The sequence below is a fragment of the Gekko japonicus genome, unplaced genomic scaffold (genome assembly GCF_001447785.1).
Source record: "Gekko japonicus isolate JY-2015 unplaced genomic scaffold, Gekko_japonicus_V1.1 scaffold465, whole genome shotgun sequence".
In the NCBI taxonomy this organism is placed as follows: Eukaryota; Metazoa; Chordata; class Lepidosauria; order Squamata; family Gekkonidae; genus Gekko; species Gekko japonicus.
The window spans coordinates 683,233-711,213 of NW_015159724.1; the positions used below are offsets into that span (position 1 = coordinate 683,233).

Sequence of the window (27,981 nt, forward strand, 5' to 3'; positions counted from 1 at the left end):
CTGTTTACACAACTACTTGCAACATCAGTTTGAGCTTAACTCCTGAACATTCACATAGTGTAAACCCAAAGCAAAACAGAAAAATTCTTACACAGATAGCTGAGGTGAAATGTTATTATATCACACTAGAAGTAAGGCCCGTTGTGGGAAGAAATACAATGAGCTCTAGAAGGAAGCTCCAGGTGAGTGTCCCAGCTGTGGCTGGTGGGGTGGCAGAGGGAAGGGGTAAAAAGAGGGAGGCAAGCCATGTTTATTTCCTTCTGCTTAGCTATAAGGCAGGGCTGTCTCAAGTCATTTGCTACTCCAAGAGGGTAATATGGGAGGACAGCCTCATGGTAACAGGTATGGTTCCCTCCACCCCTGACTTATGTTGATTTGGGGTTATGCAGTGGCAGCTATGGTAGAAAAGCACCTCCTCCTATGCCATGTCTTCTGGGTTCCAAGGGTCTAGAAAGCAGTTCCATAGCCATTTACAGGGTTGCCAACTCTTGGTTGGGAAATACCTATAAATTTGAGGGGTAGAGCCTGGGGAGGGCAGGGTTTGGGGTGCAGAGGGACCTGAGCAGGGTATAATTCCATAGAGTCCATTGGCCAAAGCAGCCATTCTCTCCAGGAGAACTGATCTTGGAGATCTCCAGGTGTTGCCTGGAGGCTGGCAATACTAAGGGGAGGGCCCGACCTATAGATTTGAGGGGTAGAGCCTGGGAAGAGCAGTATTTGGGGTGCGGAGGGACCTCAGCAGGGTATAATGCCATAGAGTCAATTGCCCAAAGCAGCCATTCTCTTCAGGAGAACTGATCTTGGAGATCTCCAGGGGCTGCCTGGAGGCTGGTAATACTAGTAGGATATAATGCCATAGAGTCCACTGCCCAAAACAGCCATTGTAATAGCTGGGAAATTTTCTGTAGGGGAAATGATGTGCTGTGGCTGGGGAAGAGGAGGTTGAGGGGGGACATGATTGCTCTTTTTAAGTATGTGAAGGACTGTCACTTAGAGGAGGGCGAGGAGCTGTTTGTGTTGGCAGCAGAGGATAGGACTCGCAATAATGGATCTAAATGAAGGGCAGCAAGGTACCAGCTAGATATTAGGAAAAACATTTTTACAGTAAGAGTTGTTCAACAATGGAATCAGCTGCCTAGGGAGGTGGTGAGCTCCCCCTCACTGGCAGTTTTAAGTAGCGGCTGGACAAACACTTGTCAGCAGGGCTCATTTCCAGCCGGAACAAGCAGGAATTTTCTCAAAGGAGTTCAGAGAAGCAAACATGATTCTCTCTCATCCTCCAGTTCATCCAGTTCTATCTCATCCTCCATGTTATTCCTTCAACAACCCTGTTAGAGAGGTTAGGCTGAGAGTGACAGAGAGAGTAGACTGACCCAGGCAAGCTTTATGGCAAAGTAGGGATTCAAACCCTGTTCTCCCATATTGTAGTCCAGCACTTCCTTTGCCTTCTTTCCCTCTTTCTTCTTTCCTTCCTTCCTCCCCATCTCTTTGCCTTCCTTCCTTTGCCTTCTTTCCCTCCCTCCCTCCCTCTTTCTCTTCCTTCCTCCCCATCTCTTTGCCTTCTTTCCCTCCCTCTCTCTCTCTTTCTTTTCTCTTTCTCTTTCTCTTGATTTCTTTCTTGCTTTCTTTTTCTCTGAGTTGGGAAATACCTTGAGATTTTTGGGGTGGAGCCTGAGCAGTGGGTGTTGTCTTCTGACACACTTCTGGTGATGTCAGGGGATGTGGCATATGCAAATAAGTTATGCTAATGAGCTCCTGCACCTCTTTTTCTACAAACTGATTCCTGCTCTTGGCTGATCCTGCATTGAGAAGGGGGTTGGACTAGATGGACTGTATGGCCCCTTCCAACTCTGTGATTCTTTGATTCTATGACCAGCTGTTCCTTCATTCCTGAAGTTAATTCTCTTTGCTACAGGGCTGAGGAAATTAACCTACCACTGAATCCCCCCCCCCGCCAATACTTCCCATTCCTGGTGGGGGAAACGGCATTGTTTGGACATCAGAAGAGCCTTGAGTTTTTCCGTGAGCAGAACTAAGGACTTTAGAAAGTCCAGAGTAATTTTAAAAATTTCATTCAAAATATTTTCTCTGAGATCTAGGATTTCCGTATCTGTGACTGGAAGGTGGATTGGACTGTTTTTATAAAAGTTTACCAGTCCAGTAGCCTACAGCAGACTTCCCAATCCAGAAGAAAGGATAGAAATTCACAATAAGTGGAAAAAATATTTTCTTTCTTGAAAGATATATTCTTGCCACTTTGGAAAAGACATATACCAACTTTTTAATTCCTTGCACAAACAGAGGAAAAAAGAGTTACCATTTTAGCTCAACATTTATTTCTTACATGGCATACCTATGCAAGGATGTCCTTTTGTACAAGAATAGTGTTTTATTAAAGATCAAGATGGGTAGCCATGTTAGTCTGTCTGTAGCAGTAGAAAAGAGTAAGAGTCAAGTAGCATCTTACCACAAAGTGCCCAGTAGTACCCCACCACAAATTTTGTTAGTTTTTAAGGTGCTAGTGGACTCTTACTCTTTTCTACTGTTTTATTACATTTTGCAGTGTACATACAAAGAGTTAGAACTATATTACTTTGTACATCATTGTTTAAGTGCACTCAGTCTGTTCAGTGTCAGGATGGGAGAAAACCATATAACCTACTCTGAATTTCCCAAAGGAAGAAAGGCATATATGTGTAATAAATATAGAGACATTTCTAAATCATGTGTAAGTTTCATTTTACTGACTTTTGAAAATCCAGAGTTTTTATTATAGTGCAGGACTTAAATCCCTAATTGTTTGCTTCCTTTCCCCTTAGTACTGTTTCAAGTTAATATCCTGATATCAAAATTCATATTATTGTCTTTATCACCAATGTAGTAAGCTTATGTTGGAGCACCATACCAATATAATATCCATGAGACTGTAAATAAAGTCTATGAAGCTGTGTTTTGATTGATGTGCCATCTGGGGGAAAGCAGAAAGCGACTACAAAATAAAGTACATTTTAGATAAAATGATCGGGTTGGCAGCTTGAGTTTTTCCATTATCCACAGGTAGCAAGAAATCACAAGAGAAGCATCATCCTATTAATCCATGATAACTTCAGAGGTGCAGGCAGCCCTGTCTTCCTGGCAAGCAAATCTCCCTCCTGTATTGGTCTCATTTGTACAACCAAAAATTCCACAGGATGCCAAGTCAGAAGCCTATAAAATAAGACCATGTATTCTCTCTAATTTTCAGTCCTGCCAAAGTTCTCTTCCATCAGCCAAGCACTGATACAAAATCTTCATACTGGGTTCCAGGTTTAATCCCCAATGGTGCACAGTTACCATATTTATTGGAATATTAATATGCCCATCTTTCTCCTGGTCACCCTGCAAGTGCAATCCTAAACAGAGCTACACCTTTCTAAGCCAAGTGGCTTCAGTGGTATACCACTGTTTAGGATTACGTAGTCAGTTGTTTTTAAGAATGAGTCTGCTTTTGCATATTTCTGCATGCTAAGTCTGCATTCAGGAATCATGATAAACTATGCTTCATATTTTAGCATCAGCTATCTTGAAGCAAGTGTCACTTCCTTAGATGCAAAATAACAAATACACTGATATGTAATATGTATGTAAATAACACATATGTAAATTGCAAATACAATTTGTCATTAAAACTCTGGTTATCTGCTCTTGTGTATTCTCTACCTTCCAGGAATAAAATCATCACTCCTATATGGCTGTTTCTGTGTCCAGACATCTTCAAAACATGGTTTGTGAATTCAGATGTCACAACAAATTACAGTTAGTACCAACTGTGGTTAACATATTAGCTACACATCCCAGCTTAAAATTTGGGTTGGATGCCAGCAATTGATCCCCGGATAGTCTGCATTCCAGTGTCACAACTAACAAGGTGTTGATCAATCCATCGCTTATAAACTAGTTTAGTATGGTATTTGAGTACAGCCTCAGTCATACAGAAGTAACCCAGTGTGTATGTATAATATGATGCAGGATGGGAGCCACGTTATGGGCAACCATTGTTGCTGATTCTTCCAAACATTGTGATCCTTTTAACACTGCATAGGCCATCAAGGAAGACTTCACAGAGGAAGGCAATAGTAAAACCACCTCCACTTAATCATTTGCCTTGAAAATCCTATGGGGTCACCTTAAGCTGGCTGTCACTTGAAGGCACTTTATACATACAGTCTGAATCGTTCCACTTTGCTTCTATTGGTATAATGGAGTTTGTGGAAGCACTGATAACTCCAGACAGAACTCAGTCTCTTCTCTACCTAAAATATAAGAGTGCACTATAGCAGAATTTAACAGATTATTTTTAAACACCCATTTAATAGTGAACTAACTGCCATCAACTTTAGGAGCAGAGTACTATATTCCTTCAGTACAGCAGATTTGCAGCTGTCAAATATAGTTTCTGAGCAATCTAAGAATTCCTTTGCCATCTCTACTTTTTATTTTCATAATAATACAGTTTTGGCCCCCATGAGTGATAAGTGTTATTTGCAGTGTACAATTTATGAGGAGAAAGTTTGGCCTTTATTGTAGGTGTTCAATTGTATTCATTTTGCTGTGAACGAAACAATCTTCTTGAATCCTCAATGATGTTGTTTGGGTTACGGCTTTTTGTGTATTGCTCTTGTTTCTCCAATAATAAGAATAGCAATAATTTCAGCCCCTAATGTATACCTTGGGCATTTTCAGACTTTCAGAAAAGATATTTCTGTGCCATTTCATTCAATTTCTCATTTTTCTTGATATAGAAAATAACAATAAAAGCATTCCTATAGAGCAATCTCTTTGAAGGCCGAGCTAATCGTAAGCTCTTGTCAGTCGTATTGTACAGAACATGATTGTATTCCTCAGAGGACAGGGAACAGCACTTCAGTGCATGGTCACATACACCTTAAACATGAGAATGTTTGAATTCTCATATAATACAAAATGTATCCTAATCTTTAAAGAAGTAATCTGTAACACATTAATTCTCTTGCCTTTATAAAGAAACTTCAGGGTTTACAAAGCAGCATATTCTATCAAGCAGAAAATGAAAGAAGTAGGATATATGTCCAAATACTACTTGAAATTTTACATCTTGATCTAGAATGTAAGTTATGCTTTGAGAGCATCATGTTCAGGCTGGATTGACTTTTTCTTTTCTTTTCTGCCACCATGTATCCAAATGCATGATGACTTCCCACCTCATGGTCATACAGCTGGGAAAGAGGTTAATGTGTGGACCAGAAAGAATCTGGCAATGGGACCCACTTGTGATTTTCTTATTCAAATGTTTACCAGGGCATTATAGGAAGATACCATCAGGAAGCAGCTTCCACATAGCAATGTGTGTTCAGTTAATATTGAGGGGGAAAAGTTTATTCAGTCAGATAAAAGATATAGCATGAATTGGTCTGAGATTAGAGTACACAAGTTGGGTGCACAAAATACAAATTTAACTTAACTTTTAGGAAGATTTAGATTGGCATTAGAAATAGTAGAATGTGATATTACATGTGATTTTGTTTCCTTGTGACATGGTGAACAGTGTTTTCATACAACCATTGTCATGAGTCTCTAGTGTACATTATAATTAAGTGATGGTCACCTGCTCAAATGCAATCTGAATACAGTTAATTCCATTGTAGTTGTATCTTGCATCTTCATGAGCCAAGATGGTGTTTTTGGGACACAGCTGCCAATTGTACAACACATCCCAATCTTGTGCTGCTGCAGAATTTGCCCTTTGGGATGAGGTATCCATGTCTTTTCAACATCTAAAAGATCCCATGTTGTTATTTGTTCTACACCTGTTATATTTAAAATTTCCAATATACAGATTTATCTATCCCTTTTCAAAAACCAAAGACCATACTGTGACTGTATGGGAGGAGGAAAGGTTGGATTACAGCAACAACCTACCCATTGTGCATAGGGACAGGGTTGAGAAGTATGTAAAAAAGAGGGTTCCCATGTCAGCATACAAGATGCATATGGTCTGCTCACAAAGAGATCTAGGAGTATATGGTCTACTCAGAAAGCATCCCATATTTATGCAGATTGAAGGGGTAGCCTGATATGTCTGTCATGCTGCTCCTTTTATTGCTTCATTCTGTAGTTATGACAAAGGGTTTTTATACCCTCCTGCTATTAGTGTCTGACTTCAACATTGAAAACATTTTAAGCATTACATGACCACTGAACACATAATGAAAGCTAAAGACATAATAATAAAGATCTCCCTGAATATAAAGAATTGTCAGTAGTGCAATGCAATTGTTTGATAATCTTAAACCTCTACTGATTGGACTTCCTCAGAAATTATGTGGTAGTGGAGAAGTGCTTGTTCGAAGCCACTCCAACTTCATAAATTCTGTATTCCTGGGAAGGTAATATCATGCTGGTGATATTTTCAAATAAGCAGTTCTCACATGACTTTCAGGTGATATGCCTGCTTCCATATTGAGATTAGCACTATGTATTGTTTTTAATTGTGTCAGAGCCAAGAATATGAACATATATGGGTTTATGCCAAAGGTTGTCCTGAATACTCATCACAATAGTCTCAGTTTCACAAATGGTAGCAATTTTAACTAAGTATAAAAGCATGGATTTCCATATGAGGGCAGAGAAATATGAACTGAGGATAGTGAACTGTAGACAATGTGGTAGCAGCAACATGTATGTGAATTAGGCCCTTAATAATCTAGACTTTGTTCTCCAAAACAGCATTTTATGAAACACTGTGTCTGAATGAAATACTATTTGAAGCACAGATGTGTTCTGGGATATTCAAAAGCTTGTATTCACTATTTTGGCTGATCTGAATAAAAGATATACCACTGTGGTTTTTAGTGTAACAGACACCTTATAAAAATAAACAGTAAGAATAAAGATACTGTATGGTACTTTGGTATGCGTACTGTTGGCAAGGTGACATTCCTGCTAATTTCATGTTGCTGAAACTATTTAAATTACTGGTGGAAATAATGAATTACAATTCTCTATGTAATGAACTGGATTCAAAGTTCATTCCAAATTGCTTTATTAAATTCTGTTTGCATCCCCTTTGATTACAGTAGTCTTTGCACATCTTTTCAGGAAGAAAGAACAAGAGACACAAAATTCCTATTTTACTGCCTTACCAAAGCTAATGAAAAATATGAATCACCGTTCTTCTATAATTTGATGAAATCCATTATTAGCAAGAAACGACATTTGTGTTCCATATTAAATAATCTTTTGTGACTGGAAAGTAGCTCTCTTAATTTCCTTAGAAGTGGTACCAATCTATTTAGCTTTACTGAATGATTGCTGTGCTAATGGCATTTTTAAAAGAGAGGTTGTTTTAGAAATGACTATAACAAGAGCAGTACTTGAAACAATTGCTGTAGCAAAATATGTCATAATTTTAAGTCTCTCAATTAATGTGTGGTTCTTTTATAACTCTACAGCGGACCAATCCGGAATGTTATTTATAGGAGATGCAGTCATGCAGGTCAGTTTATTCTATATTCTTGATTCAAGCTTTTCACTATTTTCCCATTCGTGAATTAAAACATCCTATTAACCTGATATTTCAAATGTGACTTTATTATAGGTCAATGGCATAAATGTAGAAAATGCTACCCATGAAGAAGTGGTAAGTTCTGTATTTTCTGTTGCTCCTTTCCCCTTTGTGTGCTGTTTCCCCTTTGTTGCCTTTGTTTTCCTGACCTTGTTGTGAATTTTTCAGTGTACTTTTTAAATTACAAAAATGGTTCAACTACCCAGACCATAAACTTGCTGTGCTGGCATTTTTCTTCAAGAGGTGGAGGAAGAGGTTACTCCCCATATGTTTCTTCTCCACCCAGAGGTCATTTCAGGGGGATCGCGGGGGATCGCAGTTCCCCCGGGTGAGGAACCAGGGGCGGGGCACATGACGAAGCCCCGCCCCCTGCTTCCGGCTGCCCCGCTTCCGGCCCTCATTCAGCCAGGAAGAGGCAGGAGAAGAGGGAGGGTAAGTTGCTTCCAACCTGCCTCTCCCCACCCCCGCCTGCCTGGGGCCAGGGAGGGCCTTTGCGGGGCTTCGTTGCACTCCCGCCGACCTTGCAGGTCCACCGCCGGGCCTCTCATGGAGCTCGGCAGTGGAGCTGCAAGGCCGGCGGCGGCGGCCGGGACCGTTGGGGGCAGGGTATGTGGCCTTATGACACACTTCCGGTGCTGTCAGGGGGTGTGGCCTTATGACACACTTCTGGTGATGTCAGGGGGTGTGGCATATGCTAATGAGTTATGCTAATGAGTCCCCCTAGCTCTTTTTCTACAAAATGACCCCTGTCTCCACCACACACATTTTGTAACATGTGATGAAGATCCTATATATGTGTGTGTGTTTGCTACCTTCCTCCTCAAAGAAGAAACTGAAAGGAAAGCTGCACCCTGTGAGAAACCTTTCCCCCTCCAAAACCATCAGCATTGACCATAAAAACAATTACTTCAATTAACCCTATCTTGCTTTCCCCCTTTTTAAAAATGACATTGGATTCAGAGTCTAGAAAGGAATATTACATTTCTAAGGACAGGGAGAAGAGAGACAATATCTTCTGGTGTTAGTTTATTAGCCTAGCTTTGGCATATTTATGCAGCTATGTTTGCATATATATTCAGTACATTATATATCAAAGGAAAGTGTGATGAGGTTCTCACAGATGGATGGAGCCATTTAGGTGATGTTAGATTACTGGAGATCGGAGAGGAATATCTGGACTTTAAATTGGAAATTTAAATTTGGATCATATACCATCTCAACTATTAGCATGTGGTTTTCCTCTACCTTGTACTCCTTGACCTTACTTTCCTGTATATGTACATTCAACACTCAAAGCAGTACATTTACCATTCTTCTTCTAGTGCTTGACTTCTTTGGACCCAAACTGTAAAGTACTGTCACACTTCAGGGCTGCCTAAATGACATATCATTTAATATTGCAGCCTACAAAGGGAAATATATTCCAAATGCAGAGGACTGATTTTGAGCTGCAGCTCACCTTTATGTGGTCTTTTAGAAAGGAAAGAAAGTACAGCTAACATATGTATCTTACACCTCCCCACTGTGCACTCTCTTCTTTTTCTTACTCCCTTTTTTATGTTGTGATTTTCTCAATTGTTATGTCAGTATGCAGTAAAGAGTGTAATAACTAGGGTTGCCAGCCAGTGTTTCCTCTAAGCTCCACAGTGTTGTGAGCAAAAATTTTACCTCATGAGTGAAAAAAAGCTAGTAGCATTCAAGTTGTGAGCGACTCTACTATCACATAAATTCGTTTTTTTAGATTACTTCCATAACCTTGTAAAAATCTCACAATAAATTATTTTAAATTAAATTTAAACTATATTTTAGGAATAATTTAAACATTTTAAGAGAAAACAGAATTTCACCCACCCCTTTCCACTATATCCAGAGAGCAGGTCTACCCACCACAGTCCACTATATTGATAGACCTGTCCTCCAGAAAACAGGTCTACCCACCCATTTCCACTATATTGGCAGACCTGGCCTCCAAAGAATAGATCTACCCAACCCTTTCTACTGTATTGGTAGACCTGGCCTCGTACCGTTGCTCTGTGCTGAACCTTAGAAAACATACCAGCACTTGGGGTGGAGGGGAGACTCTTGCAGTCTACTTTGTGGTTTTTAGTGAAATATGACAACCAGCATTACAGGTCAAGTATAACAAAAGAGGAACAATCACTGCCAGAACCTGGCCTAACCTGACAAACAGGAAGTTGCTTAAATGTTATCAACCTGCCCAAACTACTTATTTATTCAAACATTTATACCTCCCTTTTCCCCATGACTCAAAGCAGCTTACAAATCATACTGAAAAGCATAATAGGATTGTGCAAAAAAAATATATATATAATTTTTCCGGCTCCATTGTAACCTATGGGAACCATAATGGAGAATCAATCTGGGGGTATCTGGGCTTGGGGGGACTGTTTTTGAGGTAGAGGCACCAAAATTGCAGCATAGCTGCTGCCACCTCTCCTCAAACACCCCCCCAAGTTTCAAAAAGATTGGACCAGGGGGTCCAATTCTATGGGCCCCAGAAGGAGGTGCCCCCATCCTCCATTGATTCCAATGAAAGGAAAATACCTTGTGAGCTGAAAGCAGTAATCCCTGTGCTGCCTGTTAAAAGTTTGTCCACTAGCACCTGCAGCACAGTTTAGAGGGAACTATGGCCAAGACGATGCCTAGCAATCCCTGGAGCTTTTGAGGGTGGAGCATGGGGATGCTGTTGGAGTGACAGTATGACATCATTTCCAGGCCAAATCTGGAAATGACATCATAATGCCATAGGATTCCACCAGATCCTACAGTGCTGTGATGTCATGTGTGAGTTTAGCATGGAAATGACATCATGCTATCTCATCAACTGAGATTTTGGGGGTAATTTCCCCCTGCTGGCCTACCAAGCAGGGGTTGGGGGTTCCTGGTAGCAATTGTCCCACCATAGCAGGAGACCTGGAAACCCTAGTAATAACTCGAATTCCACTTTGCTAGGTAATCATTATCCTTTAGTCAAAACCATCAACAAAGCATTAACAGAGAGAAAGAATGGCTGCATTCAGATGGGCACTTCAATCCATTGTTGCTCCGCTTCTAATTGAGCCAGATTATTTTATGCCAGAGAATTGTGATCAGACTCACCCCTTTTAGTGCACTTCAAAGTGCTTCTACTGACCCTGGAGTTATCAGATGGCAGCAGGCATGGAGTCAACCCGTTGGCCATTTTTTCAAAAAGTTGGTCCTCAGAACATGCCCACAAGCATGGATGAGCTTGCTGGGATATGTAGTTCATGGGGCTGTCAGCCATTTTTTTTACAAGTTTGCCCTCTGAGCAATTGCACAAGTGCTTGCTGAGAATATTGGGATATGGAGTTCACTGCCATCCTCCCTCTAATCTTTTCAATTTACCTCTTCCCCAAAGGACAGGAAAAAACTAAAAAACAGAGGCATCCATCTTTTTTTGGGGTTTTTTAAAAGAAAACAGCCTTTTGAGCAGCCCCTGTGGGGGGGAGGTGCGAATAAGCAGTTGTGTGCACATCACTAACTACTTTTTAAAAAAATGGTGGACAGAAAACAAGAGATCAGTCAGACCTGCCTGATGGCTTGGGTGTGCAAGAGTGCAAATCAGACAGCAGGAAATCTGTTTTGGAACCAGCTCAGACCAACAAAACCGAGCTTTCTCAGGTATCAAAGAAACATGCAGCAAGGGAGGGGGGAGGACTCAGATGACTGGGGATCAACAGACAGATGTTGCTGTCTGATTGTGCACTTTAAATCCATAAGGGAACAGCAAGGGCAATGGATCAAACTGCCCATGTGAACGCAGCTAATGAGAACATATTTTTGGGATCTTAATACTGTCTTTATCTTTCCTTCCACTTCCCCAGTTCTTGTTCTTTGCATTACTCAGTATTATGATAAAAAATACACAGGAGCCTTGTGACACCTAAAAGACCAACAGATTTATGGAATGGAAGCTCCTTTATCAGATGTATTACCAGTGTTAGCTCTTTAGAGTAATTGTCCATTTGTTATTCTTTTTATGGTGGGTTGTGTTTGCTGCTCTTTGTCTTATTTTCTTATTTTTATTAATGGTCCTGTTTCATCTCTTCCTCTACTTTTATTAATTGATAATGGTAACAACCCCCATTTATTTTTAAGATCTATTCAGGTGAATGAAAGTTATTAAATGCGCATGTGTGTGTGTTAGACTGGGAACAGGACCTTTTGATTTATTGCTGATTTGTTATTTCTGTAAAATTCCTTGTATCTTTATCAGCTAAATTTGTACTGGCATGTAAGCAGTGGTATTATGTGGTAGAACTCTACAACAACACTTTATTTGTTGGAAATGTTAGTAAACCGTGTTTTACATATAGCCTCCAAGGAGTGAAGAATTTCTAAAAATGTAAAGGTATAAAACACAACACAATATAAATGTATTTAAAAAATTACCAGCACCAAAAAAACTAAGCAGAACCAAGTTAATAAAAACCAGCATCAGTAAAACAATAAAACATAAAATATAATGCCAAATCATAAAGTAATTGTTAAAAATGCTGAAAGAAATATGTATCATGGAATTGCTTCTATACGCCTTGAAAACAGTGATTTTTATTGTGCTTTCTTTTGACTTGTTCCTTATTCCTCTAAACTGCAGTAAAGTATATATACTTATAATGTAAGAAGTTAACAGTGTATTCTCCTATAGCTGATGGATGACTTCATGACTAAGATTGCTCCAAACCCACTTACTGAAAAGGAATGACTGTTTGGTTTTAGGGGCTATGCTGCAGTTAAATAGACCATTGCTCCCAAGATGGTGGCAAAAGTTGAATTACATAATGGGGTTGGGAATTGCAGGTTGATAGGAAAGAGAATAATACCTTTCTATATATCACTCTTGTCACGATCCACATCTAAATCCATGATTATGTCCAACTTCTGGTTATTTATGTTGTCGAAGGCTTTCACAGCCGGAGTTCGTTAGCTGCTGTAGATTTTCCTGGTTGGATGGCCATGATCTTGGCATTGTAGAACCTGATGTTTCACCAGTAACTGTGACTGGCATCCTCAGAGGTATAACACAGAAAGATGGAGTACTCTCTTTGTCAAGGTGAGAAGAAAATGGTAGGCAGGTAATTTATATCTACTCCAGAAGGTGGGGTAGGTTTCCTGTTTCCTGAAGAGATTCAGTTAATCCACATACAAAAGAACCTCCTCAGGAAACAGGAAACCTCCTCAGGAAACAATCCATATACAAAAGAACCTCCTCAGGAAAGCTCCTCCATTAGCATGTTCATAGCCTGGGGAACTCCTACAAGATAATGACTCAGCCCTACCCCATCTTCTGGAGTAGATATAAATTACCTGCCTACCATTTTCTTCTCACCTTGACAAAGAGAGTACTCCATCTTTCTGTGTTATACCTCTGAGGATGCCAGTCACAGTTACTGGTGAAACATCAGGTTCTACAATGCCGTCCATGGCCACACAACCCGGAAAACGTACAGCAACTAATTCTGGTTATTTCTTTATAAGATCTTAAAGATTAGGAGAAACATTGGTTTGGGTAGACAACAAAAATCCCTGAGAAGTAAGAAGGCTATGGGAAATCATGTTAATGTGTTATACTAACAGGTTACATGTAAGGAGGCCAACGTGCAGGTCAGACACATGAAGCAACAACCCAAAGCACAGTGAAAAAACCAAAGCAAATCTAAGCAGGAAGGCAAGACCTGATGCACATTCCCCATCAGCAGTTCTGGGATAGCAGATGAAGGGTGTGGCTTTTGACAAGGACACTGTGTCCAAAATAGTGATAGGAGTGGCATTACTTTATAACTGGGAGTTTCTTGCTTCTGAGTGCTATCTGCTTGCAAGCAAGGAGTCTGTGGGCCAAAAAAGAATCTCAGAGGATCACAGATCTCTGTCCATCAGTAAAAGGCAAATAGCAAGCATGCACAATTCAGATTGGAACTGTTTGGGGAAAATGTCAGGTGCAAAATTGGACATGTGGCCCATTTACCTTGTACCCCAGGAGAGATGAAACCCTAGGGCAGTGGTTTGGGCCCATTGACTTTGTATCCAGCAGAGAACAGATAGAGGGCCGATAGTTTTTTAAAGTAAAGATTTCTTGGTGACAATTTTGCATCCTAGGCTACTGCCAATCTTACCTCACTCATCCAAATGTTATGTTGGCCAGACCTAATGGTCTGTCTGCTCAAGCAGGTTGCTTGAGCGAGCATTAAAATCTCCAAGAAGTAAAACATTGGCCTCTGGATGCTCCGCAGTTAGATTTACTATATAACTCTCTAGGGAGCTCCAAGCTTCATCTAATTGGACTTTTAGTGAAAGGGGAGGAATATAGACATTTATTAAAATCAGACTATTTGTTTTACTATGCAGAACTATTGTCATAGCTCTTGAGTCAAGGGGGGGGGTTTCTCTTTACATTTAAACTCCAGAGAGGCTGAGATTAATATTGCCAGACCACCTTTCAACCTTCCCGGGCCCTTTCCTCCTTTAGCTTTCAACAAGTAAGTATTAAAACCTTGTAGGGTAATTTCTTGGTCTGTCCATGTCTCTTGAATTGTTAAAATATCACATTTCTGATGAAGGAATGGGTTATCTGCAACATTCCATGAAATTATTCTAAATGGGTGTGTCGATAATTGTAAGGAGGGAATAGAAGAAGGCATCAGGCAGGCGTTTGCAAGTTTCCACGATTCCCAATTGAAGAGTGAGAGCGGAGAAGTGCCGGAGCAAAGCGGGCAGTGTTTGGTAGAGGCTTCTATGGACCAGCAAGAAAAGGAAATTAAAGAGACTCTAAGATGGAATAAAAAGACAATGAAGAGCTATCCGAAGAGGAAGGTAATAAGAAGGAAAAAAACGAGACCCTGTTTTAGCAAGGAGAAAAATTGGAAAGGAAAGAGGCAAGAAAGATTTGTGCAGAAGGGAAAAAAAGAACAATACAAGATGGAAGTATGAACCTTGGAGAGATTGTGAGAAGGGATTAAAAGTGACATGCTACCTTTTTAAGGGGAGAAACCATCTGGACATGGTGCTACGGAAAAAGAAGCTCCAGAGTTATAAAAGACGATTTAAAGTATATGAGAGTTTGTTTTGTGTATGTTTATGGTCTCTTCTGGAAATGGAACGAACTGGTATGTTGTATGGGTAAATTGAAATGTATTGAATGAAATGATATGATTAGAGGGGTTATTAAAGTAGGAATTATAATTTATGGGTGATAAATCAATGTAGTAGGGCTTAGTAATTTTTTGTTTTAGGGCTTTTGTTTTTGTTTTTTTGTTTTTCTATTCCCTCTTATTTTTGCTTACTAGATAAAATTGTTATGATTAGAGGGATATTAAGGGATGAACTAGAGATTTATAAATGTGTGTCAGCTATTCTGTGTATTTTTAGATTACGTTGAAAATGAGATGAATTGATATTTGGGTAAAATAGAATGAACTGATGTAATAGTTATTAAGGTAGGAATTAAATGTGTGTTAAGGTGATATGTGTTAGCTATTTTGTGTATTTTTAGTTTAAGTTGAAAATGAGATGAATTGAGATTTGGGTAAAATAGAATGAACTGATGTAATTGTTATTAAGGTAGGAATTATAGTTTTTAAAATGTGTGATTAATTAGTATGGAAGGGTTCCAGTATTTTGTGTTTCTACTTTTGAAAAATGTTAAAATTAATGTGATTAGAGGGTTAGTAAGGTATAATTTACAGCTTTTAAAAAGTGAGTTTATGGAAGGTTTTCAGTAATTTTGTCTTTGCCTCTTTGTGCTCTGGACTCAGGGATTAGGATGGTTGTCAGCTATTAAGGTGTGAAAATATTTGAAAGGGAAGAAGTGGAAGGTTGCAGCAGCTAGTTAAGCTATAAATTTACAAAAGACGACCCTGGTTAGAGCAGCTGGGGGGTAAACAAGAAAAATAAGGAAATATTAATAAAAACTGAGAAAAATAAGCATATAAACAAAATAAACATGAATTAAAATAGGATAAAAAGCTAAAAATTATAGAACTGCTGTAGCATATAGAAAGCTCTTTAATATTGCTTGTTGAGAGAGTAAGGTTGATGAGAGATGGTCGGTTTAACAACAGATTATAGATTTATTGGGTGAATGAGATGAAGAGAAAAAAGTGAATAATGATAATTGTTGGTGTTGCTGCTGTATAGTATATTTGTTGTATCATCAGGCATTTGCATTAGAGGTTCTGATGGTGCTGTCAAGTGTGTAAGCTTAAAGATTCTGTCTTCTCATCACTTGGTAAGACCAGTGGGTAGGGGAGGTCAGCAGCTGGCGAAGTCATCTCTTCCTCTCCTCCAGATGTACTCTGTTCCATAACATTGGAGGAAGGCTCCTCCAAGCCTCTTTGGTCGATCTTGCCCAATGTAGTTACTTCATAAAAATCAACTTGCTTAGCCAGGCCTTGAAGTTGACCTGTAAGCTCTTCTAGCCTGGCCACAATCTCTGATTGATCTTCCTTTGAAAGGCCAGCAAAAGATGTCAATAGCCCCTTTTCCACAGAATTTTCTAGGTATGGGGCCCTTGTGAGTGGAGTAGATGTTTGTTCCTACCTTATAGTTGGGGCAGTTTTCACAAAGGATCCTGACAGTGATGTCTTTGCCAGAGCCGTCTTTCTGTCTGTCTCTGGCACACAGGGCCTATAGGAGAGGTTTGGAAGGAGGGGAGAGACCTTGTTATTTTGAAACACTCTAGTTGGAAATACTCCAAATTTCCTTAAAAACTGTCGGTAATTCAGCAGAAACAGTGGGACTTTCTTAGTTTTGAAAAGAAGCACAATTCTTTGTATTTGGCTAGAACTTTTTAAAACTTCAAATGAAATTAAGTCAACAAATGAAGGCGGTTTCTTCAGAATACAGCTTAAGTGCCTAGTTACTTGGTTCTTGGCTCCTGATGTCTCTTTCCTGCCCAAGGTTGTCTCCAAATTCCATCTGAGGGCGGACATCGTTCTTCCCGTGTTCTTCCCATCACTGCAGAACAATAATGAATGTCGTCTGCACACCTTGGACATAAAAAGAGCTTTGCTTTTTTACTTGGTCAGGACACAACCTTTTCGGAGGTCCCCAGCCCTTCTTGTCTCCCATGCCTTACCTGAACAGGGCAAGAAGCTGTCATCGCAGTGTCTGTCTAAGTGGATTGTGGAGACGATAAAGCTATGCTATCTGCTGTCCAAGAAGCTGCTCCTGGGACCGCTTTGGGTGCATTCTACCCGGGCTGTAGCAGCATCCACTGCCTTCCTGAGAGGGGCGTCGCTCTGTGATATTTGCAACACAGCCACTTGGGCCACTCCTCACACATTTGTGAAGCATTGCACCCTGGATGTGCATCTTCATCAGCATTCTGTGGAGGGATGAGCTGGGTTGTAGGTGGCACTTGTCTAGGACCTACAGCTCCCTCCTCCAGGTAGGTGTCTACTGCTTGTTAATCTCCCAGAGGTGTGATGCACAGAGACCATGAAGAAGATAAACAGGTTGCTTACCTGTAACTGATGATTTTCGAGTGGTCATCTGTGCATTCACCCCACCCGCCCTCCTTCCTCTCTGCTTCTGGTCCTCTCCTCTTTTGTTGCTCTGAGACTGATGGCAGCGGTCAGGAGGAACTGGCGGGATTGTCATGCCCCTCCCTTAGTCATGCGCAGTGGGGCCTGGCACATGACTGGGGAGAGGGCGCGAAAATCCCTTTTGCTTTCTATGTTACCGATTGGGGTTGGCGCAGGCGCACTATATCCTAGAGGTGTGAATGCACAGATGACCACTCAAAGATCATCAGTTACAGGTAAGCTACCTATTTTTCTTTAGTTGCAATCAGGGAAACAGTGGATTGCTTCACAATAGTACAAGTGGTGTCTTTTCTTTGGCAAGCTGCTCAAAATTATTGAGCTCTGTTCTACACTATGGTAATGTCCTTGCTACAAGTAAGTGGTACATTGTATCAGCTTTACTTTGAATCCTATAGGTTAAATAGTCACTAAGATGTTCTACTATAAGGATGGCCACTCCTCATTCCTTCTTTTCTCCCAGCAATGTAGCCCAGGGTACTTGTGCAAAGGAGTAAGCAATAGACATCAGATCCAGAATTGTTTGCTGCAAATGAGAAGGACTGGGGCAGGTTTCCTATGTAAAGCATGAAGCATATCCCTTAGACTGGTGGGAACTTAAAGCCTGATATCATCAATTCATGATGCCTCTGCCACAGAATGTGTGCATTATTTATTCTGTTGTGTGTGAAAGGTGGGTTTTCCCCCTCCTCAAAACGTGTTTGTTTTGTGTTTATATTGAGGGCATAGTGATGAAATTTTTGATAGTGCACCTGTGTTGTTTCAGTTGGATACACATACGTTGTTGAGAGAAGGATATTAAGAAATCTGTGCTTCATAGTAAAGAGCACATCAAGAAGACAAGAGGCACATGCAGAGAGTTAAGCAATCTGAGAGTTTCAATAGAATGATAAATCATATATTTCCAGCCAAATTGCTTCTTCGTTGCTAGTTTTGTGAGTGCACTTCAAAAAAATGAAAATACTCAAAGTGGATTGGGATGTTTGTGAATGTCCTTAGATTGAAAGTGACACTTTATTGTGGGGGTACCTTTACTGAGTTTTATAGCTTAACTGTCTGGTACGTTTTGCCATTTAAACAGAGTTGTTTTTGCCCCTGAGGGATGAATTGTGAAATGAACAAAACATTTTATGTGAAGTTATTGTCAGCATCACATCAAGTTCTTGCATGCAGAACAAGTCTAGAATCTAAAGGGAAAAATATGATCTCATACAGAATAAACAAGCACTGCACTCCAGTCCAATTCAGTGAATGCTGAATATAGATCTTAAATACTTCAGGGGGAAAGAAAGGGAGTAAGCAAAAGTTTGGACTTCCCTGTTATCCATTAGTGACATAGAAAATAAATCAAATATCATGGTCCTAATCTAAATCAGGCCCTGCAGACTTAGATATTGAGTTTCCAGTGGGGAATTGACAAGTGTATGTGGATTAGATGGACCCAGGCAGGACCTGGGGCAAATTTAACATGTAGTTAGGCCTTAAATTTCTTTGTGCAGGGCTGGATATTTCCTTCTTTACTGGAGCATTCAGACATACAACTCCCCAACTGCAGTATGAAGTAATACAGCCAGCAAAACCCCTTTTTACCTGTAACCTGCCGCTTGTGCCCATCAAAATACCTGAAGCCAAGGTAAGAGTGAGTATGGCAACTCTCCAGAAAGAAAATGTAAGCCAATACCATCAAAGAGGTTGTGCCATTTTAATTAGGATGTGGGAAGGAACAGACTTGCAAGCCCTTTCTTATTCCTTTCAGTTGGTCCTTGGGAGGTCAGAAAAACCCTTCAGCCACCCCAAGTCTCCACTTGGTGACATGCCCCTTCCTCTTACTCCCCAGAGGTGTCAAAACAAAACTGTTTAACAGTCAACTGCCACCAATGACTCTGGCAGTATCTCCTATCAGACTGGCAGTGTGGCCCAGCAGCCAAATGTTTCAGGAGAGTTTCAGTAGCGGATTAAAGGGGTGGGTTCACACAGGCACATCTGTCAGCCGTCCTCCAGCTGTACTCAAGCCATCTTCCCTCCCGAGTTTAAAAAGTACCAGGTGAAAGTGGTAGCAAACCGTGTGTAGAGCAGGTTGATTCCGGTTCCCTGACGTGTAAACGCAAGTGCCACTAAGGCGGGAACAACCCACAGTCGTTGATAATAGGTGCTGGCTATTTCTGCAGTAGGCGCCCATGCACCCATGCGCATAGGTGCATGCAGCGGAGCACAGAAACAGCCGCTAACAGCCCGTCAGGGTCGGGCCGACAGTGCGAACGCTCCCTTGCACTTCCTTCATGGTATCCTCCCACTTAATTCACTGCAGTGTGAACGGGAATATCCTGAACAAGCCGTTCCCGGTCTGTTCCGGGTCTTCTTTGCCATGACTCCCTAGCGCTTCAAATTGCCAGTCTGAACTCGGCAATACATTTAGCACTCCGTTTTGTGTTGGAATTTATAAATCCTGTGTAGTTGTTGTACCTCCTCCTATAATTCTAGAAGGAAGTGAGGGCAGGGGCAATCTATCACAATTTTGCAATTTAGAAGTTTTGTGCTCCAGGGATGGTAAAGTACTCCACTGCCCCTCCCTGCTACTGCAGTTCAGACAGCAAGACCAAATAAGCATGGTGAGTTTCCAGAGATCAGACTTGGAGAGTTTAAAATATAAGTTTAATAAATTAATTTAAAAAATTGCACCTTCTGTTTAAGCATTCAGGCTGACTAAGGGAACAAATAAAAGGTGAAAACTTGCAATTTTTCATCCCTATGCTAGGTACTTCCTAAATGATGTTTAAGTTAGGACAGGTTAGCTTTACTTTAACTTGCAGTTCATCATTACCTTAGGTCTCTTGTGAAAGCTTATTTGATCATGTCTTGTGCCCATCCAAAGAGCTGCCCAAAAGGAACGAGAGCATTCATTTCCTGTCTTTCTCCAACCTCCTTTGGGATGCCCTTCCTGTCCCAAAGGAAGAGTTTTCCTTCTGTCTCTTGAATCTTGCCAGCTTTATGGCTCTAGGTGTGACTTCCTAGCAGGTTACGAGGTAATAAGCTATCAGCATAACTAAGAGCTTGAATGCTCTGTGCTGGGAGCTTGGTGGCTCCTTTCTCCACCCACCTCCCTTCCACCAGCTATTTAGTTTGAAGCTTGGCTACAGTCCATGGACAACCAGTAGTTACAATAATTGAGGTCTTCAGGTGAATTCTTGGGTGGCAGGCATTTCTTCACAGGGTACATTGAAAATAAGAAATTTCACCTTATTGAAAAATAAATTGTGAATTTTGAGGTTAGGGATGCTTGAACTTGTACAAATATGATTACTTTTAATGTTCCATGAGGATATAGTCTAAATTTGTTCTATAGACAATCAATTATTTCTCTATGGTCATTTGTTGTGGTGCTAAGAAGTGTTCTGTTTGAAATGCTGCTTGGAGCATAAGATTTATGTGGGAAAAGAAAAAGCAAAAAAAAAAAGCATTACCATTTCAACCTTGTACTACCATCAGGAGAGTTTCCAGATAAAAACCTTTAAATAAATAAATGTATTTCCAAATACATTTCCAAATGGTTATTTAATGTTCCATGCCAATACTCTTAGGGATATGTTTTCCCACTCCTTTCCAGTTTCTTTAGCTTTCTTTGGCTTAAGACTTTTAACAAGTCTTCCTTTTATGATCTGGTCTATGAACTGGAGTCCAGCCAAAAAAAAAATGCTTTGTTTTGCACACTTTTATTCATACATTGCTATTTGGTTTACAGGACTCTCACAAGCTCTCAGTATTGATTGGTAAGGTAATTAAAATGGCAATAGAGATTCAAAGCATCTGTTATGATTAGATGGCAGAATGCCATTTGTCCATAATGTCACTCTTAAAAAGCTCCTATTCCTACCACATGGTCAACACAAATATTTAGAACATAGAATTGCTAAGATTGAGGTTTCTGTTCCTGATTGTGGATATCCTCCTACTTTTGAAACAGTGTGGCAAATTAGTTTAGTTTTGTCATTTTTAATGGTCAACGTGCTTTCAAAGTATGATAGTGATGTAGGTATCATCCAAAATTCTGCAGTATTCATCATAAATCATTATTTGACAAGCAGCTTTTCCTCCAGTTATCAGCCAGTGATTCTACTAGCAAATCATGAGCTTTGTGGTATTTACTTCATTTATATCCCAGCTTTGTGGGTGAGACTCAAGGCAGACCCGGGTGACACGCACGTCAGGGTGGGGCTCCCCCCGGGAGCGGGGAGCGGGCCTCTGGGGTGGGGGTTTCCCTGCCCCCCGGGGGGACTTGGCAAGCCTAGCTTTCGTGTGCATGCACACTTCGTCAGACAATGAAATAGAATTACATATCATAGTTGTATATATAGGTGGCTTGTTAAATTAGAATGCAAAATAGTGAAAATATTTTTTAAACATTTAAAGGAATGACAAGCTCGGTTTCTGGTTATCATCTGTTTTGGTTCAACTGGGGGGGGGGGAGGCAACACAGGCAATAAATATGTCAGAACTGGAGCTTGATGTGTCCTGATTTGTGAGAATCCCGTCCTTAGACCCCCATCCATCTCCTTTCTAACATAGAGGCAGACTTTACAGCATTTCAGCCGCTTGGCTGGCCCCCCCCCCCCAGTTGAACTGAAACAGATAATAACCAAAAACCAAGCTTGTAATTCTTTTGATCTGTTTAAAAAAATATTTTCACTATTTTGCATGCTAAGCTAACAAGCCACCTATATATACAACTATGAAATGTAATTCCATTTCATCGGACGAAGAGTGCATGCACATAAAAGCTCACATCTTGAATAAAACTTTGTTGGTCTTAAAGGTGCCACTGGACTCTAACTTTGTTCTGTTGCTTCAGACCAACACGGCTGCCCACCTTGATCCCTCTAAGTTGAGTTAGTGTGAGCTAGCTCACAGTTTTTTAGCCTCTGGCTCACACATTTTTGTCTTAGCTGAGGAAGGATGTCTCCAGAGAAAACTAATTTATGCAGCAGCCAAATCGCTCACTCATAACTTTAATGCCAGTAGCTCACAAAGTAGAATTTTTGCTCACAAGACTCCACGGTTTAGAGGGAGCATTGGCTGTAATCCATTAAAATGGAGCAGAATCTTATTACTGTTCAACAGTTTGTGCTACATGAATTTGCAGGAAAAAATTGTCCTGTGCATGAAAATCGTTATGCTGCCCCTTTCATATCTCACCAAAAGGCATTCATAGAACAACTACTTCCTTTCCTGTAGCTAGTGCATTTTAGTTCCTGTTAAAATCATATATGAGAGTTCTTTTTTTAATGCATGAACAAGATAATATTAACGTAGACTGAAATGGAACAAGAAGCAGAAATAATTTTTCAATATAATGGACAGTTAACTTCCTGAATATAGTGAACACATGCCAGAGAACATTAAGAATACTTAAATACTAACGGGATAATGGCACATAATGCTCATGCTTTTAATTACTTCTGGCTTGTGTCCATTATCTTGTTTTATGAATAAATTGCATAATCCGGCACAAGTTCATACTAGATATTCTCAGTTTTTGTATGCTCAAACATTTTGTGTTTTTAAACAGGATGGCTGAAAAATATGTGCCAGAGCTATTACAATTTTAACACAGAACTTCATGTTTCAAGATTTATGCCATATCAGATGAAATAATTACATTCTAGAGGAAAATAATCCAACATTTAAATTTTTCATAAATGCTTGGATAAATTTACCACTCGGCAAAATAAGCCAACACAATGTGCATGACAACTTAGAATTGTCTACATTGTCATTTCATAGCACAGTTGGTGGGAACCAATATGTTTTATCAAGAGTAATCCTTTCGTGTAACAGCCCTCAGGCATGTGAAGCTTACAGTCTAAGAAAACTAGAAACTATATCACCATCTGTATTTAGCCTCTCTATAAGTTTACAGTGATCACTTCACTCAGCTATAATTAACTGTCAGATAAGGTCTGCAATGCAGTAAAAGGAATTTATGCAGTCTGGTAATTCGTGGATAGGAAATTCTTGAAATACACATAGGATAAATTAATATTTTGACATGTGGTTTAGAACCAGTGCTGACCTGAATCACAAACTAGCTCCACCACTGAAGAGGGGACCTTGGGAAATGATACGAGTTGGGGGAAGGCCATCTCCAGGTTGGGAAATTCCTAGAGATTTGGGGATGGAGCCTGAGGAGGATGGGGACCTCAGTGGGGTACATAGAGACCAGCCTCCAAAGCATCCATTTTCTCTAGGGAAACTGATCTGTGTAGTCTGTAGACGAGCTGTAATTCCAGGAGATCCCCATATCCCACTTGGAGGCTGGCATCCCTGCCACAGTGGGTTGGGTCCCACAGAACATTTCTGGTCACACATGAACTCTTGCACAAGTAGAAATACAAGAAAGCCATTGCAAGTAGCCCTTGCACAAAGTCAACTTGACTGTATCCCAACTAGCAGTTTTGCTTGTATTTGGCCATAATACAAGGTATATTTCAGCAACCTCCTATGATTGTTTATCTTGATTTCAGTAAGGCTTTTCATAAGGTTACACATAATATTCTTGTTGACAAATTGGTAAAATGTGGTTTGGATCCTATTACTGGTAGGTGGATCTGTAACTGGTTGACAGATCACACCCAAAGAGTGCTTGTTAATGGTTCCTCATACTCTTGGAGAGGAATGACAAGTGGAAAGCCTCAGGGATCTCTCCTGGGACCTGTTTTGTTCAACATCTTTATAAATTATTTGAACGAAGGGATAGAGGGAATGCTTATTAAATTTGCAGATGATACTAAATTGGGAGGGGTAGCAAATACGGTAGAAGACTAAAGATACAGGAAGATCTTGACAGGTTGGAAAACTGAGCTAAAAATAAAATTAATTTCAATGGGAATAAATGTAAACTTCTGTTCTAAACGGATCATGCATGGTTGGAGTGTATCGTAAACATGGATTCTAATTCGAAGAAAGATTTACATTAGACGATGGATAGAAACATTTTATTGAAAGAAACAGTAAGAGCTTCACTAGAGTAAGACATCTGCAATTTCTTTAAAGAAAACTCATCACCAAATGTCTCCACAACAGTTCTACGGGATTCCATGAAGGCGGTGCTGCATGGATCCATAATAGCAATCACAGCTCACCTACAGAGGGGAAAAGATCATGTTAGAGCAGATATACTTACACAAATTAAGTATTTAGAAGTGGAACATAAAAGAACAGGCAGGAAGAAGGTGTTTCAAAAGCTGCTGGTGGAACGCAAAGCTTTTGAGGCGATAGATGTGAACCAAATTCAGAAGAATCTGCTTTTTCTTAAACAGAAATTGTGGATTAAGTCTTCAAGAAATATTCAGATGCTGAAATGGAGGGTAAACAGCAGAAGACAAGCTTCCTTTATTGGATCTTTGAAAAGCTCTGATGGCTCAGCACTCTTTTTGTCAAAAAGCACTTACAACTCCTCCTCTGAGTTCTTTAACAACCTATACTGCTCTAAGAATCCTAATGTGGCGGATATAAACTCATTCTTAACTTCTGCCCACTTCTCCCAATGCTTATCGGAAACACATGGGAATCTTATGGAACAACCAATTGCTCTGCAAGAACATCTTAACACCATTAAATCCTCAAAGACAAATAAATCAACTGGCCCAGATGGTATTTCATTGGAATTTTATAAGGTCCTTCATCCGTCTTTAGTGGGACACCTACTTTACACCTGCAACAATGTTTTGGAAACGGGATGAATCCCGTCATCATGGACAGACTCCAATATTGTAGTATTACCAAAAGATAATAAGGACCCTACAGATCCTTCATCTTATCGGCCCATTACGCTACTCAACCATGATGCAAAAATATTCACATCCATTTTAGCAACCAGACTTAAATCTTTTATTGCAGGATATATTAAAGACGACCAGACTGGGTCCTAAAAGGCAACTGCCAGATAATATGAGAAGAACGCTCAATGTTATTGTCTATGGTCTCCAAAAGAAGATTGAATCAGTCATCTTAGCCTTGGACTTTACCAAAGCGTTTGATTCAGTGGAAGTACCTTTTCTGATTGTGACTCTATGAAAGATGGGCTTTCGGGACAACTTTTTAAATGCTATGAAGGCATTGTACGCGAAGCCTACCTCGTGGGTAAGGGTGAATGGCTGCTCCTCACATCCGTTTTATCCGACAAGAGGCACATGGCAAGGCTGCCCACTTTCCCCCCTGCTCTTTGTGATTGCAATAGAACCACTAGCAGAGGAATTGAGACAATGTAGTGATTTCTCAGGAATGGTTATGGGAGGAAGATGGCATAAAGTCAGTTTGTACGCAGATGATCTAACTTTGTACATCTCTAACCCTATTCAATCATTATCTCACATACAAGGTATTCCATCAGAATATGGGAAGATATCGGGCCTTCAAATTAATCTGTCCAAATCAAAACTCTACCCAATACGGGCACCCCGCAGACTGCAGAGGCATATTGTCAAGAAATTTCCATTCAAGTGGACCACAGAGTCCTGGTGGCATTTGGGGGTCAGATTCCTAAAGGATCTCGGAGACTTTTTGCATCATAACTATGATATGCTTTATGACTCCATAAAAATGCAATTAAATTATTGGAAATCCCTTAATTTTTCTTTGCCTGATAGGCTTCATTTAATTAAGAGTTTCATTCTACCCAAGTTTTTATTTCTTTTTTGAACACTTCCCATATACATACCAGATAAGAACCTTAAGCTCTGGCAAAAGACCCTTATCTTTCCTGTTGGAGGGGAAGAAATCACATATCAACTCAAATATCCTGATTAAACCAGCTTCACTCGGGGGGTTAGACTTCCCCCAGTTATGCAGGTATCATCAAGCAGCTATCCTAACAGCAGCAGTACAAATACAAGTACCTATACCTCTCTGGGGTCAAATGGAACAAATTTACGTTATGCCATACACACTTCAGGAAGCTAGCTGGATGTTACCTTCACGTTGGCCGAAAACTTATCAATAAAATCCCTGTCTAATGGCTATGTTTAAAGTTTGGGACTGTAAAAGACAACAGCTAATCTCAGGTATCTTTCCACTTGCCACCATTGTCAACCAAACATGGTTTCAAACAGCTCAGGAAGCAGGGTCTTATAAAAACTGGACACAAGCTGGATTCTCCCACCCAATTGACTTTGTACATCACAGGAAGATGATAAGGAATTTTTTAAAGAACAAGCTGGGGTACAGTTCTCCAGGCACAGCTATTCACAACTAAAAAATCTGATGGAATTTCTGGCCTCAGAAGGCACATTTGATAGACCCTACTCTGGCTTGGAAAACATCTTATTAACTTATGCAGACTCTCCCAAAGGCCTGATGGCAAATCTGTATAAATTACTTACAGGGGCGGAAGACAACTCACCTCTGAGGCACCAACATCATTGGCAGGAGGATTTACAGATGAATATAATGGCACAATTATGGAATAAGATTTGGAATTCGCCGACTAATCTATCAAGAAACTACACAACCTGGTTACATTTTTTTTAAACTGATCACTAGCTGATATTATACACCAGAAAAATTACATAAAATAAACTCAACAATTAGCCCTCAATGTTGGAAGAAGTGCGGAGGTAGAGGATCATATCTCCACTGCTGGTGGGGGTGTCCCATTATATTTTTATTTTGGAAAGAAGTCTTTGAGAAAGTCAATGAGATCGCTTCTCAAAACCTACAGATTTGCCCCAAAATAGTACTTCTTGATTTAATTGACTCAGCCTCTGCTACAAGAGCCCAAAAGGAGCTTATAGCTAAACTATTGGTGGCAGCAAGATTAACTATTGCGTCTGCTTGGAAATCCAGTTCTCCTCCCTCGATGCAAACATGGTATGAAAAAATATGGGATCAATTTATCTTAGCAAAACTTACACAAATCACTCAAAACTCTACTGTGGATACTTCTAGAGCACATGACCAATTTGTGGCAATTTGGGCAAGGGTTCTACAATTTATGTCAGAAAAAGACATTTTATTGTCCAAAGCTTGTTATGTCCCCTGGATCCGGCTTTAAATACTTGTCTTCTCAGGTATATAACATATCACACGGACAATAGCAATGCTCCACAAAACCTGTTTCAAGATACATCACCATTTCTTCAGTTCCTCAGTTATATAGATTTGATAGACAGCACACTTATTAGAAAGTTGCTGCATGGTCTTAATGTAAATATTTCAACTAGGGGCTGTTTATAGCTTTGGTCAATTTTTTCTGTTACTAGATTTCGTACTAGAATTGGCATGTACCTAGCATTATACAGCTATTTCCTTAATTTGTGTATATTTTTACCTTTTTTCAATAAAAAATTAATTTTTTTTAAAGGAAAGGCACAAATAGGTGTAGAAAAAAGCCTACATGGTTAACAAACTAATGGAAACTGTAAAAGGTAAAAAGGATTCCTTTAAGCGGTGGAAAGCTAGTCTCAGTGAGGCTGATAAAAGGGAACACAGGCTGTGGCAAATAAAATGCAAGTCTGTGATCAGGCAGGCAAAAAGGGAATATGTGGATCATATAGCAAAAAATGTAAAGACCAACAATAAAACTTTCTTCAAATACATTAGAAGCAGGAAACCAGCCAGGGAGGCAGTGGGGCTCTTGGATGACCAAGGAGTAAAAAGAGTAGTGAACGATGATAGGGAAATGGCTGAGAAGCTGAATGCATTTTTTCCTCTGTCTTCACTGTGGAAGATGAGAAGTGCTTGCCCACTCCAGAACCGCTGACTTCGGGAGGGGTGTTGAAAGACCTGAGTCAGATTGAGGTGATGAGAGAGGAGGTCCTATGACTG

General features: G+C 40.1%; 1 protein-coding gene across 1 annotated transcript in view; it reads left to right on the forward strand.

The window, feature by feature from the left end:
* The window catches only part of SNTG2 (syntrophin gamma 2), a 321,822-nt gene that overhangs the window by 78,214 nt on the left and 215,627 nt on the right, over positions 1 to 27,981 (forward strand). Inside the window, exons 5-6 of the mRNA XM_015422984.1 lie at positions 7,470 to 7,513; positions 7,616 to 7,657. Of these exons, the coding sequence (XP_015278470.1) occupies positions 7,470 to 7,513; positions 7,616 to 7,657 (86 nt within the window). The remainder of the gene's footprint in view (positions 1 to 7,469; positions 7,514 to 7,615; positions 7,658 to 27,981) is intronic.